General features: G+C 42.8%; 1 protein-coding gene across 1 annotated transcript; it reads right to left on the minus strand.

Moving 5' to 3' along the window:
- Window positions 1-9,229: 9,229 nt before the first annotated feature.
- Window positions 9,230-15,958, minus strand: C9H11orf98 (chromosome 9 C11orf98 homolog). The gene is made up of 4 exons (XM_069740158.1): window positions 15,877-15,958; window positions 12,575-12,699; window positions 11,334-11,431; window positions 9,230-9,586 (listed from the first exon to the last, which is right to left on the minus strand). Exons 1-4 carry the CDS (start codon window positions 15,910-15,912, stop codon window positions 9,447-9,449), a joined length of 399 nt encoding a protein of 132 aa, XP_069596259.1. The 5' UTR covers window positions 15,913-15,958; the 3' UTR covers window positions 9,230-9,446.
- Window positions 15,959-16,033: the final 75 nt, after the last annotated feature.

Genomic DNA, 16,033 nt, shown 5'->3' on the forward strand with positions numbered 1-16,033 from the left:
AAGACGAGGTTTTTTTTCCGAATGAAGCCATTCAGTTTAACAAACAATATACTGGAAAATGTGAAACATAAGTCTAAGGCTGGGTTCACTTGCGTTAGTGGGTGTCCGCTGACGGAATCCGTTGCATGGCGCAATTAACGCTATGTAACGGATCCGTTAGCGCATCCATTGTCCGCAATGTATGTAACGCATCCCTAACGCATGTCATTTTTGGCAAGCGTTAGCGATGTTCCCTTATTCTCTGACGGACCTCGAACGCTGCTTGCAGCGTTTTTGGGTCCGTTCTCGCTAGCGCAGATCGGGCATCTGCGCTAGCGAGATCCCTAAACGCGATACCTTTTTAGACATTGCGTTAACGCAGTCCATTAGCGTATGCGCTAAACGGACTGCACTAACGCAATGTGAACCTAGCCTAAGGCTAGGTTCACAGCGTATTTGTGCGCAACGTTTCATCTGCATGTGAAAAAGCATGCCAAAACGCATTTAAATGCATGCTTACTCTGCATCAGCTTACGCATGATGAAAAAAAACATGCAGCGCGTGCATGCGTTTTTTTGCCTGCGCTTGCGTTGTTGATGTGCATGCGTTTGATATTTCTAGGAGGGCGTGTCTCAATTGGCGTGACTCAATCAGTTCCTGGACCTGCGCAGTCCGAAGTACGCAAGCGCATCGAACGCATGCATACGCATGTCCTTGCGTACCAATGCGTTCCCACAGATCGTAATGCGTTGTTTTGATGCACTCATCCGCATGTGCATGATTGTGCAGTATTTGACGTCTCAAAAAAATGCAACATATTGCGTTCGCCGGACACTGCCGCACACCGCGAAACGACGTATGTATCCGCATGCAAAGGCATATCCCTGCGTACACCGTGTTAAAGATATGTACGCATTACGTATGCGGATCATACGCTGCCCACAGATACGCTAATGTGAAACCAACCTAAATGGGATGTAATGATGCGGAAAAAAAAATGCAATTTCACCATTGATAGTTTTAAAGTTTTCAGGGTGAGGTAATAAAAAAATAGTTTCCTGGAAATATGATTTTCATTGTCGTAAGATCATGAAGATACCAAACTTGGGTAGTTTTTTTTTGCTTTTAAGTGGTAAAAAAGTAATAAATGTATTTTTTTTTTGTTGGGTGGGTGGAAGGGGATTGTGTCACCTTTTTTTTAGACTTGTCTTTCCGCTGTCTCTAGCATTGTGTCCTCCCTCTATCTAAGGGCTCATATTCAATTACGAGAAAAACGGATGAGTGCAATCTGATAAAAAATCGGATTGCACTCTGACCAATCTTAATCTACGAGTCCTTGCTCACCTGCAATTTTTATCTCAGCTGAAATCGGACTGAGAAAAAAAATGGCAGCATGCTGAGATTGTCCTCGTATATATCGGACAAGACTCACTAATGCAAGTCAATGGGTGGGAGAAAAAAAATCGCACAGCACTCGGACCATGAGATTTTTACACACCCATGAAAAGAAGACATTTCTGCAGCCACATACAGTAAAATCACAGCATGACCCGACAGAATAAAATTTATATATACACATAGAATAGATAGATATAAAGATGTCAGTGACATATAATGACTGAGTACAGTGGATGTGCAGCTTACTGTACATGTATTTAATAAATATCTTTAAAAAATGGTGTAGAATCCCCTAGCATTTTATAAACCAGCAGTGGGACAGTGGGAGGCAGATGTGTATAGCCTGGGAAGCGGGTAATACCCATGGATCTTCCCAGGCTGTTAATATCAGCTCATAGCTGTATACTTAGCATTTAATGGTTATTAAAATGGAGGATCCCCCCCAAAAGATGACGTAGGGTCCCCCTATAATTAATAACCAGCAAAGGCTATTCTGATAGCTCTGTAAAAGCTCATGTTAAGCCAGGGGTATTTCAGTTTTTGCATTTGCATTTTTTGCTCCCCTTCTTCCCAGAGGCATAACTTTTCTATTTTTTTTGTCAGTTTGGCCATGTGAGGGCTTGTTTTTTGTGGGACAAGTTGTACTTTTGTTTTCACATATCGTGTACTGGAAAATGGGAAAAAATTTCCAAGTGCGGTGAAATTGCAAAAAAGTGCAATTCCGAAGTTGTTGTTTTTTTTTACCATGTTCAATAAATGTGAAAACTTGAAAACTAACCTGCTCTTATGATTCTCCAGGTCATTACGAGTTCACAAACACCAAACATGTATTTTTTATTTAAGTGGTGAAAAAATAATCCAAAATGTAAAAATAAAATGGTGACATTTTCCTACACCTGTAGCGTCTCCATTTTTTTTTTGTGATCTGGGAATCAGTGAGGGCTTTTTTTTTGCATGCCGAGCTGACATTTTTATTGATACCACTTTGGTGTAGATACGATCTTTTGATTATCTTTTATTGAATTTTTTTGCAACGTAGCTGCGACCCAAAAGAGTAATTCTGGCGTTTTTAATTTTTTTCTCGTTACACCGTTTAGCAATCGGAGCGTGTGGCTGCATGCTCCGATCCTGAGTGCCAGCGGCTGTGTCGGGTATTGATGCAAGAGACTTGTGCGAGTTTCTCACATTGCACACACAAGTGTGACCCCAGCCTTACTGTCGCTCTTATTCATTTTCGTCTGGACTATTGCAACTCTCTACTGATCGGTCTTCCTCTTACCTAATTTTTCCCTCTCCAATCCGCCCTGAATGCAGCAGCCAGGATCATATTCCTTTTCAACCGTTACACTGATGCCTCTACCCTGTTCCAGTCGTTGCACTGGTTGCCCATTCACTAGTCCAATATAAAGTTCTCACTCTCACACACAAAGCGCATCACGGTTCAGCACCACCCTACTTCTCCTCCCTCGTCTCAGTCTACTACCTCTACCTGTGCCCTCCGTTCTCACCTAAGACTAACATCCTCAATAATCCGAACCTCCCACTCCCATGTCCTAGTCTTCCCACATGCTGCACCAATTCTTTGGAATGCACTGTTATTATTATTATTTATTATTATAGCGCCACTTATTCCATGGCGCTTTACATGTGAGGAGGGGTATACATAATAAAAACAAGTACAATAATCTGAAACAATACAAGTCACAACTGGTACAGGTGGAGAGAGGACCCTCCCCGCGAGGGCTCACAATCTACAAGGGATGGGTGAGAATACAGTAGGTGAGGGTAGAGCTGGTCGTGCAGTGGATGGGTCGATCGGTGGTTACTGCAGGTTGTAGGCTTGTCGGAAGAGGTAGGTCTTTAGGTTCTTTTTGAAGGTTTCGATGGTAGGCGAGAGTATAATATGTTGTGGTAGAGGGTTCCAGAGTAGAGGTGATGTGCGATAGAAATCTTGTATACGATTGTGGGAAGAGGAGATAAAAGGGGAGTAGAGAAGGAGATCTTGTGAGGATCGGAGGTTGAGTGCAGGTAAGTACCGGGAGACGAGGTCACAGATGTATGGAGGACACAGGTTGTGGATGGCTTTGTATGTCATGGATAAGGTTTTGTACTGGAGTCTCTGTGCAATGGGCAGCCAGTGAAGGGATTGACAGAGGGGAGAGGCCGGGGAATAGCGGGGTGACAGGTGGATTAGTCAGGCAGCAGAGTTTAGAATAGATTGGAGGGTTGCGAGAGGGTTCGAGGGGAGGCCACAGAGCAGGAGGTTGCAGTAGTCAAGGCGAGAGATGATGAGGACATGGACTAGGGTTTTTGCAGATTCCTGGTTGAGGAATGTACAAATCCGTGAAATATTTTTGAGTTGAAGTCAGCAGGAAGTGGAAAGAGCTTGGATATGTGGTTTGAAGGAGAGATTAGTGTCAAGGATTACCCCGAGGCAGCGAGCTTGTGGGACTGGGGAGAGTGGGCATCCGTTTACTGTAATGGATAGGTTCGTTGGAGGGGGTCACGTGAGAAGGGGGAAAGATGATAAATTCTGCTTTATCCATGTTAAGTTTTAGTGATATCTGGTCCAGAGATGTAGATCTGTGTGTCATCAGCATAGAGATGATACTGAAAGCCGTGAGATTCTATGAGCTGTCCCAGGCCAAAGGTGTAAATGGAGAAGAGCAAGGACTGAACCTTGTGGGACTCTGACAGATAGGGGGCGAGGTGAGGAGGTGGTGTGTGAGTGGGAGACGCTGAATGTCCGGTCTGTTAGGTATGATGAGATCCAGGATAGGGCCAAGTCTGTGATGTCAAGGGATGAGAGGGTTTGTAATAATAGGGAATGGTCCACTGTGTCAAAGGCAGCCGACAGGTCGAGGAGGAGGAGGACAGAGTAGTGTTGCTTGCTCTTGGCGGTTAAGAGGTCATTGGTGACTTTAGTTAGGGCAGTTTCGGTGGAATGGTGTGACCGGAAGCCAGATTGTAGGCAGTCAAAGAGGGAGCAAGAAGAGAGATGGGAGGACAGTTCAAGGTAAACGTGTTGTTCCAGTAGTTTGGAGGCATAGGGGAGAAGTGATATAGGACGATAGCTAGATACAGAGGATGGGTCAAGAGAGGGCTTTTTGAGGATAGGTGTGATTGAGGCATGTTTAAAGCTTGAGGGGAAAACACCAGTTGTTAGTGATAGGTTGAAGACAATTCAATTCCCAATATCCACAGTTTTAAGCGTGGCCTAAAACGCGTTTCTTTAGAGTGGCCTATCGTCTCACCACACTTATCTAACTATCCCTGTTTTGCCCATATAAAACTTTCTTCAAAACTAGGACCCTCGTAGCATCTGTTCACATTGCCTACATTCACTTAATAGCCCTGTGCCTGTACTGACTCCTGTACTGATTCTGGCTGGTGACCGATTCATGGAGTGTTATTTGAATCCCCGTATTTATATTGATGGTCGGACCATACAATACAAGCATTTCTTACCATTCACCTTTCCGGTCTCCCCTATTTCCTCATAGATTGTAAGCGTGTGAGCAGCAAGGCCCTCAGTCCTCTTGGTATCTGAGTTATGTGTTTACTCTATAATGTCATTATTATCTGTATAAGTTACCTCTAAACTGTGAAGTGCTGCGGAATATGTTTAAGCTATAGAAATAAAAATTATTATTTTTCTTCTGTCATTTGAGCTGTGTTAGGGCTTATTCTTTTTTGCAGAGCGAGCTGGCGGTTTTATTGATACCACTTTGGGAAATTTTTTTTCCAATTATCATTACAGCGGTTTCTAATTTTATATTTTAATAAGACCAGGCTTTTACGGATGCAGCAATACCAAATATATTTATTTTTTAATGAAGGAAAAGGAGGGCAATTTACATTTTTGTTATATTTTTTTATTCTCTGGGCCCAATTCATCAAAATGTTGGCTCAACTCAAAGCTGCGCTAAAACGTTGCGACTTTTGGCGTTCTCCTGCCACTTCTTGCCGAGCTCCAACAACGTGGGCAGAGCTGGGGTGGGTCAAGGGCGTTGTGAGCGCCCCTCGTCAAATTTACGATGGGCGGAGGCGTTCGCTATGCCACAGACGTTACTCAAATCCAGGCACGATGCTTGTTAGATGTAAAAATTTTGACAAAACTGTAGCCAATCAGTGGATGTTTATTAGCTGCAACAATCATTTTATGCACCTAGGTCACATCACCTGCCGGAAACAGCAGCGCCGACATCAGAATGCTGCAGGAGAGAGTATATATTATTTTTTTTAATTTTCTATGGGGTCTTGAATTCATTAAGCAGATGTTGATTAGGAGTGGACAACCCCTTTAATCAATTGGAAGGGATACGGATATGAGGACCATCATCGTTCCATTCTGCTACTGCTGTGCTCCCTGACATACCCAACTCGGTTATATTGCCACTGTGTGCCTCCAGACACACCCAGCTCTGCTACATCGCTGGGCTTGACTACATTGTGATGCGTTTCTGGACATATCCGGTACATTGCTGGGCTCTTCTACATAGCAAACACAAAGAAAACAGGGCATGGGAACAAAGCTCAAAATGGGGCGGAGAGCTGTTATTAGGAGAATTAATAAATACAAGACTAAAAAGACAAAAAAAAAGCACAATAGGGTCTTACTCAGTAAAGAGAATAGATAAAATCAGAGTATGCTCACCTGGAAGGGTAGTGACAATCACAACCCCTTTTTAAGGCTTGTAAAAGGCTGCTGCATCACCACATGGATATCATAAAATGCTGGAAGATGAGGTGGGTGTAAAGCCGCGCTGCCAGACATATGATACACAATAGGAAGCCAAATGGAGTGTAGATGCGGTTTTATTCGACAATTCGTTTCAAGGCAATCCAACCTCTTCATCAGGACAAACCACAATTGTGCTTAGATTACCTCGACACGAGTTGACAAATAAAACCGCATCTACACTCCATTTGGTTTCCTATAATGTATCGCATCTCTGGCAGCGCGGCTTTACACCCACCTCATCTTCCAGCATTTCTTTTATTAGAACAGCAAAGGGAGAAGCCAGTGCTCTGGATTGGCGATTTTTTTTAAGATTAAAGGAGAAGTCCACTACTTGGACAACCACTTCTTATTTCCCACGTTTGTCCCAGTTAAAATAAAAAAAGCTTATACTCAACTCCTGTGCCGGCACCATTACAGTGGTGTCGGCACTCGCTTTCCCGTGGTTCACGTGACACATGAGCCTGGCACCCAATCACCGCTGGCGTTGCTGTCCCCGCCTTCCAATGTATTGGTAATCAAGTATAAGTGAGAGCTGTGGCTGTCAGTTTGCAAGTTATCTCCTTATCCAAGGAATAGTGGCTGAATTTTTGATCACTGGGCGTCCGACCGCTATCCCTTCAGAGATCCCAAGCATCGGGGCTTTAAAGATCCGTGTGAATGGAGCGGTTGTGCATCATGGGCACTACCATTCCATTCAATCTTAGTGGGAACACCAGAGACAAGCAATCGCTGCATTTGGCTAATTATAGGCAACCCCCAATTAGAATGAATGCAGCAGCAGTGCTTATGATCGACCTCCGCTTCCTACAGGTGGGGGTTCCCGGTATAGATTAGGGCCACAGTGATTGGAAAGTTAGTCCCTATTTTTTATACAGAGAACAGCTTTCAGACTCGAGAATACCACTCGTACATGTTATGTGTAGTGCTGAATGTTGGTTCTCTTTGCTGGCATTAAAGTGCTCTTCATAGCCTTTACTTGTGGAGTGAGGTAGAAGATGGCCAACCGACCACCAGCTCTGAGGGAGTGGATCCTCACTGCTATAAAAACATTCATATATCGCTCTGTACGTATGAATGATCAGGAGTCTTCCATCACTTTTTCAGATGTCTGTGTATAAGGAATTTTCTGAATAAAAAAATCAGTAAGCATTCTGGTGTGAAGCACTGCATCAAAGGGGTTGTCCACTATGGCACAACCAATGCTTAATTAATTCAGAGCCCCATAAAAAAACAACAAAAAATACACATACCGTATATATATATATATCTATCTCACAGTCCCAAGTTTATACAGCAGAAAATAGCAAAAAATCTATTTCCATGAAATTAAAACTTTGGTGGTGGTGGTGGTGTAAAGACATGGACAGGTAAATGTCACTATTTTAATGAAATAGCGTATAATAGCAAAGTAAAACAGTAAAACATATATTATTAGTGTTTCTCTGCAGAGTGTATTATACATATATGCTCTACAGCACACACAATATGTACATTCTGCAGCGCACATATACACAAAAGATGGCTGCATGCACAATACTCGTACACTAAGCTCAGCTGTATAGACAAACACAGCCCTGCTACATACATATTCAACTCAGCCGCATCAATACACACCCTCTGCTCAGATACAACACAAACACACTATATACATTACAGTATTTTGAAGTAACTTCTAGGCATGTGACTGATCACGACCAGAAAAGTTCTTCAACTACTCAGTATGTGCAGAATCCATTCATGAACAATGGTGGATTCTACTCCTGCCCTGCATCAATCAGATAGATCAGCATCTGGCTTGAGGAAAGAAGTTCTATCAGTGATCGGGAAAGATGTTGTGCTAGCATTCGCCTTGATCACAGGAAGCTTCCTCAACTACAAAACGCACAGACTTTTTAGCAAGATTCATACTTGCTAAAAAGTGTGCCTTAAACAATATACTGTCATTTTGGGGACTTTTAAGGATCACTTGTAATCACAAATCGTATTGAGTCCAAACTACAAAAGGAAAGCAAATTTATGAGTTAAAAAAAAATGAATGATGTGCGCAATATTGTTTAATATAATAACCCATGTATACCAGGCATGTAGGAGTTACTGTCTTGGATACCTGGGATCAGAAAACCTTTACACAAGACACACGAATACACTCCTAAAAAGGAGAATATTTAATAAAAAAAAAGTATATGGCTGAATTCACACTTCTGCGTATCCAACGGACAGCACAAGAATAGCATGATGACATGGCTTCCAGCTCTTGAAGTATTGGACTTGGGCAAGTAGCAAAGTCAAATGTGGAAATAGCTGCTGCTCATTGGAAAAAAAAATCCATCCACTTCTGGAGATGAGTGACTTGTGCATTCATACTAGTGATCCATTGTTTCCTTCTGGCTCACCACAACGTGTCCCTAAAGAGGCATATGTCCAGAATAAAAGGCTCGCTCAACCCCTCCCCACAATAAATAGGACTTTGGAATGGTCTCCAGCCATGAACACTGGTGCTCTGTTTCCTCATGTCTAAGATAGCAACTGATGGGGAAAAAAGTGAAAAGTCTGAACCACGGCTCCCCTGGCGATTTATTACTATGGGTTAGAGCAGCGCTAATGACGATAATGTTGCGTTCATATAGTCCCTATACATTAGAAATATATAGTCACTTTTAATATGGGGGAGGAAAGTCACCTTAAAGGGAACCTGTCACCCCCAAAATCGATGGTGAGGTAAGTTCACCGTCATCAGGGGCTTATCTACAGCATTCTGTAATGCTGTAGATAAGCCCCTGATGTAACCTGAAAGAGGAAAAAAAGAGGTTAGATTATACTCACCCAGGGGCGGTCCCGTCAAATGGGTGTCTCAGGTCCGCTCCGGCGCCTCCTATCTTCATTCCATGACGTCCTCTTCTGGTCTTCACGCCGCGGCTCCGGCGCAGGCGTACTTTGTCTGCCCTGTTGAGGGCAGAGCAAAGTACTGCAGTGCGCAGGCACCAGGAAAGGTCAGAGAGGCCCGGCGTCTGCGCACTGCAGTACTTTGCTCTGCCCTCAACAGGGCAGACAAAGTACGCCTGCGCCGGAGTGTGAAGATCAGAAGAGGACGTCATGGAATAAAGATGGGAGGCGCTGTTTCGGACCTGAGACACCCATCGGAGCAGGGCCGCCCCTGGGTGAGTATAATATAACCTCTTTTTCTCCTCTTTCAGGTTACATCGGGGGCTTATCTACAGCATTACAGAATGCGTTACAGAATACTGTAGATAAGCCCCTGATGACTGTGAGCTTACCTCACCATCGATTTTGGGGGTGACAGGTTCCCTTAAAGGTTGATGAAAGCCTATTTGCCCTCGTTACTGGTTTCTGGAGCAACCTCCTCCATTTCCACATCCGGCTGAGGCTTCTTGGATTTTCTTTTTGTTGGGCCAATTTCAACTTCCATGGTACGGACAGGATTTTGAGTCTTTGAAATAGTTCCCACTAGGAAATAAAAATAAATGAATATTTTTAGCAACCAATTACTTAGACTAAAGCCAATGTTCACACGTTGAGTTTTTGCAGTGTATTTTTGCTGCCTTTTTTTAAATGCAAATGTTAAGCTGCGTTTTACAGTACCAGCAAAAGGTATGAGATTTCAGCAATCTCATGCACACACTAGGAAAATAAGACCAGACCGATTTGGAAAACTGCTACGTTTTTGTAAACTGCATCACGTCACTTCTTTCAGCGTTTTTTTTTCTGCATATTTGCAGTGTTTTTTCACCCATAAGTAAAAATGGGTAAATGTAAAAACGTAGCAATAAACACAGGTGCAAAAACCTTAGGACGATAAATCAGGCTTTTTTTTTGAGCAACTAAACTGTATCAACATGAAGAAGAGACAACATGCAAATTGTCTCTTCAGAGAGGAAGAGGACTAGAACTCTAGTGCCACGTATTGGAAGTAGCAATCCTAAAAGTCAATGTCGACCCTTTAACGAGCCTTGTCACATGACTTAGGATAAAAACCAAACCAGAATCTGATTCTGACAACGAAAAAGAGGGGTGCAAGGCAAGGATTTCAATCGATGAAATCCCTGCACTTTTAGCCCCCCCCCCACCGCCACTCTGGGCCAGTGCCAAACATTAACCCTGACTCTCACTACTGTCGGTCAAACTACAGCGCTGTCACTAATAACACGTCACAATACACATCATAACACTATGCGTGTCTTTAAGTGGGAACGTGGGCAGTATGTCCAACTCCTTACTAGGACATGAGTCAATGACTTGAAGTCAGTAGGGGTGTCTTGTAGTAGAACTGGAGGTTAAATAGACTGATCTCTCTTTTGCCTTTAGATCTTCACAAGAGAAAAAAGTATGTAGAAGAAGGGATTGTATTATGGGAGCAAAAAGGTGTCCAGTTTGAATTTTGGTAGGTCAGTATGCCCATCCACTGCACTGTTCTTACAATAATTTTAATGGCTGAAATAATGTAACTAGTTACAAAATAAAAGCGAACATATGCCTTTTTTCAGGATCTGTCATGTTTCTTTTTCAATCTATTAAAAAGCTTTTCCAGGCAAAAAAAAGTAATATAGGTCTGTCCAAAAAGTAAGTCACAAGCCCCCTTACCTTTATTTTAAATTTTTTTAGGCCCCCTGCAGCTATCCTTGTGATTAGTTGTTATTCCTTACATTGCCGAATTTCCTAACAGATCTCCCTCTGTGTCTCTAAACTTTTCCCAAAAGGCAAAGCTGAATCTATCCCACCCTCCCTCACACACTCCACCTACAAAGCACCATCATGAGACTCCTATAGTCTCAGGATGGATAAATCACTGCACACAGTTTCTCCTTCCTAACATTTGTCCCAATTCCCTGAGTATGTGATATCCTGACACCCTCCTGCCATCAGTAATGTTACATGTGCGGACATTGGTCCCTACACAGGAACATTGTAATGTAGGGGAAAAATGAGTCATAAGCTGAGCATATTTAGTCAGCACGGGACAGCAATTTTCGGGAAAACGACAATGTGACTGCAGACTTTTTATTCCAAGCCTGGACAACCCCTATAATAATCCATGTGACTGCAAAACCTTTTAAAAGTAGAAGCCTTATCCCTAATGTGAACAGAGTCTAACAAGCATTTTGAGAAAAGTTAGAGGACAGACAGATTTATCAGACAACCTGGATTATTGATAGCCACAAATATGAAGTGTAATTCGTATTTTTACAAACAGTACCATCCATGACCTCTTTTCCCTTCTCTAGATGTCGTATCTGCTTGATCAATTTTCTTTTCTTCTTCCCAGAAAGTGTGATGTTTGCTCTAGCGCTAGAACTAGAAAGACAAAAAGAGAATTTACATGTAACAGATATCAGACTATTATTAGTCGTAGAGGACAAATGACCGTACAATCCAGATCCATGCCGCCATAATCAGGAGCCAGGATAGAATTTCACTTAGGAAATGTATGGATGAAATAACGTAACTTTGTGTAAATAGGGAATGTAAACCTTTCGAATAATAGACGGGGGAACAATTCAGCGTCAGTCTGTAGCCTGATGATCCATTCACAGACTAAATGCTGTGGTAGGTTGCAGCCTGGGCTCTGCTGATAGATGCCTGGCTAGTTATCAAAACTACATGGGAACAAAAACGCCAGGTTTTTTTTAAATTTATTTACAGTGCAGGCGATGGCTGTTGAAGACTCCCATCAGCCGCTCCTGCTCTCACTGTTATTAATTGGCAGGAGTAGTCCCATCAGCTGACACTAGTGACTGGAGGTAAGCTCTATACCTCCGATCACAGCTGCGGGCTCACGCTCTCTTTTGACGGCGTGGGAACCACGGATCTCTGACCAGTGCTGATGATTTTACCACCGATCAGAAGCAATGTTTGCCGCGCTGTCTTGCAATGACAGAGTGGCAGAAACTGGATGTTCGTGCCCCCATTCAAATGAATGGGGCCTGGGTACTGTTCTGGCATCCGAACCTGAACTTTTTGTAACTGTTCAACCGAACCCGAACATCCAGGTGTCCGCGCATCTCTAGTCACAAGCTCTTAATACAAGTCTAGGAGAGCCAGAACGAGGCCAGAAAGAAGCTCTCATGGACTTATATTGAAAAGTGACCTCCATGAAACACTGGAGCAGCCGGCAGGTCAATTTTTCGCCAGAGTCAGATGAGAGTGAAGCTAGAAAACGATAAAGGCAGTGACAAGGTGAGTATGAGACAGGGGGTAGGGGAAGTGCATTTAAAGCACTATTCCAGCGATGCAATAAAAAAAAAAAAACACGCTGGAATGGTGCTTTAAGCAAAAAGGGTTTTTATTCAATGACCACAAATCAGTATTTGGACAACTGAATAGAATTGTAAAACCAACTTCACAGGAAAGTTTCTGAACTGCTCATTTATACAGCAATTACCTTACATTTTGTTTAAATGGGACAACCCATATAAATCCAACTTTTTGGCAACTCACCTTCTCTTCCTTAAGTGATGAACGGTTATCAACTCTTTGTCTACCACAGCTCCAACTATTTTATGCTTCTTCCGTTTCTCCCGGGTAATTAAACGACGACGTTTCAAGATACTTTTTTGCAAGTCCTGTTGTAGAAAAGCATAGTGAATATTACGCCTGGTACCAATTTTAAAGGGATTGTCCACTAATATATCTATATATGCTCAGTGGTTAGCACTGTTGCTCTGCAGCGCTGGGGTCCTGGGTTCAAATCCCACCAAGGACAACACCTGCAAGGAGTTTGTATGCTCTCCCCGTGTCTGCGTGGGTTTCCTCCGGGTTCTCCGGTTTCGTCCCACACTCCCAAAGATATACTGATAGGGAATGTAGATTGTGAGCCCCAATGGGGACAGTGATGATAATGTCTGTAAAGCGCTACGGAATATGATGGTGCTATGTAAGCAAAGCATAAAAAATAAAATTATATATATACACTTATACAGTATATAAAATCATTTCCTGGAGTAGGAAAGCTCTTCTGTAATAATCACTGCATCCCCCTACCAATCTGCTGGCATTTTTTTTTACTATCATGGGTCCATTATTTGGGGTTTTTCAGTAGTAGACCACCCCCTTATATAGTATGGCAAAAAAAAAAAATGAAGCGGCCTCCCGTTCCTCTACTCGATGTGCCCCTGTACCTCTAAGGTTTCCTTATACATGTCGTTTGGCTCTTTATGGACTCCGACTGAGCTTTCAATCTAGTCCCTTCATTCTAGAGATCAGTATTCACCTAATTGATGAGACCCTCATCGGTTGCATGTAAGAGCTCAGGGGAAGTCAATGGATGCCATTTTCTGACAAGTGTCTTGAGATTTTAGTAGAAAATCCTGTGTATATATGGCAATTTATAGGTAGTGGCTACAAAAATCATGGTCCTTATTACTTCTGTGAATCAGGAGTTTCTTCTCATGCTAGGAACCGAAGCCATTGTCCAGGGACATGCAATGCGTGCAATGGCGTCCTCCAGGACAGTAAGGCTATGTGCACACGTTGCGGATTTTGCTGCAGATCCACAGCGGATTGGCCGCTGCGGATTTGCAGCAGTTTTCCATGAGTTTACAGTACCACGTAAACCTATGGAAAACAAAATCCGCAGTGCACATGCTGCGGAAAAAAAACGCGCAGAAACGTAGTTTATTCCACAGCATGTCAATACTTTGTGCGGAGAATGCCAAGAGTGTACAAAGCAGTCATCAAAGCAAAAGGTGGCTACTTTGAAGAGCCTAGAATATAAGACATATTTTCAGTTGTTTCACACTTTTTTGTTAAGTATATAATTCCACATGTGTTAATTCAAAGTTTTGATGCCTTCAGTGTGAATGTACAATTTTCATAGACATGAAAATTCAGAAAAATCTTTAAATGAGGTGTGTCCAAACTTTTGGTCTGTACTGTGTGTATATATATATATACCGTATGTATATATATATATATATAAATAATATATTGTATATACTTTGTTTTATTCTGTTTTCAATCCCTATATCTGTGTCAATAAGTTCAATGTCAAATACCAGAAAGAATCAAAAACAAAGCAGCTTTATTTAAGCCATAACATATCAAAAAGAGACAAAAGCCGCAGCGTCAAAATTTGATAAAACCGCACGTTATCTACCGTATATACTTGAGTATAAGCCGAGATTTTCAGCCCATTTTTTGGGGCTGAAAGTCTCCCTCTCGGCTTATACTCGAGTCATACCCAGGGGTCGGCAGGGGAGGGGGGACTGTCTAATTATACTCACCAGCTCCTGGCACAGTCCCTGGCTTCCCCAGCACCGCAGCTTCTTCCTGTACTGAGCGGTCACATGGTACCACTCATTACAGTAATGAATATGTGGCTCCACCTCCCATAGGGGTGGAGCCGCATATTCATTACTGTAATGAGCAGTAACGGTGACCGCTCACTACAGAAGGGACTGCACCGCGCCAGGAGCAGGTGAGTATAATGGGGAGCACTGCGCGATATTCACCTGCTCCTTGTTCCGGCGCCGCTCCTTCTTCAGCGTCTTCTGCAGTGATGCTCAGGTCATAGGTGACGTGATTAGTGCGCGCCCTCTGCCTGAACGTCAGTGCAGAAGATGCTGAAGATGGAGCGGCGCCAGAACGAAGTCAGGTGAATATTGAAAGTGCGGGGGGCACAACAGCAAATGGGGCAAGTGTCTGCATGGAGCATCTTATGGGGCCATAACATTTGTGCAGCACTATATGGCGCAAATATCTTTATGGAGCATCTTATGGGGCCATAATTAATGTTTGTGCGGCATTATATGGGGCAAGTGTCTGAATGGAGCATCTTATAGGGCCATAATCAAGGTTTGTGCAGCACTGTGAGGGGCAAATATCTTTATGGAGCATCTTACGGGGCCATTATTAACCTTTATGCAGCATTATATGGGGTGTATTTTGTTTGGAGCATCTTATGGGGCCATCATGAACTTTATGGAGCATTATATGGGGCTCCTGACTCAATATGGATATTCAAAAACACTTAACCTACTGATGTCTCAATTAATTTTACTTTTATTGGTATCTATTTTTACTTTTGACATTTACCGGTAGCTGCTGCATTTTCCACCCTAGGCTTATACTCCAGTCATTAAGTTTTCCCAGTTTTTTGCGGCAAAATTAGGGGGGTCGGCTTATACTCGGGTCGGCTTATACTCAGTATATACGGTAATTTACTTAATAGATGCAGAAAATCCACATCAAAAACTCTCCAAAAGCTCATAGTGGGAATGCAGCCTTAATAGTTTATGAAAAAGGATTTTCTTTGGGATATTGTCAGTAATCCTACACTTTTCTTGATGGAGGAGTGTGAGTCTAGGGAGGGACACACAAGCAATTTTCTCTTTCTCATTCCAGTTTTTGGGAAGTGGAAGGAACAATAAACAGAATTCTGCTATTGTTTTTTTTTTTTGTTATTGGGTGCAGACTTCCTAAACCTACTGAGCAGATGACATCGTGTCATCATTAGAGAATTCTAATGATGGGATTATATATATTTACAGAATAAAACACTTAATGTGAGATTAAAGAAAAAGTGTGGGGTGAATAGATCTAGGAAAGAAACAATGCATTAAAGTAAAGGCAACCAATCAGATCGTGGCTTTTATTTAGCCAAAGGCCACAGCAAAATGTCACCTAGATTCTGATTGGTTGCTATAAGAGTAATGCCTCCACTTCCTTCTCATCTTGTTTGGAAAACTCTCCCTCTTTCCTTGCTAGCAATGTGTAGTTGCCAAATACCGAGAGGTTCATACCGTTTTCGGCCGGTTGATCTTTCCTCCCGGAGCCATGCTGCCGTCACGTGTGCGCTCCCTGACGAACAACTTCCGGTTTCTCCTGCGTTCCAACACTCAGTTTGGATAGCCAATCGCTAGTCGGTAAGTGGGCGTGTCGTGCGTGTTGCGGCGTGGT

Source organism: Ranitomeya imitator, chromosome 9 (assembly GCF_032444005.1).
Source record: "Ranitomeya imitator isolate aRanImi1 chromosome 9, aRanImi1.pri, whole genome shotgun sequence".
Lineage (NCBI taxonomy): Eukaryota > Metazoa > Chordata > Amphibia > Anura > Dendrobatidae > Ranitomeya > Ranitomeya imitator.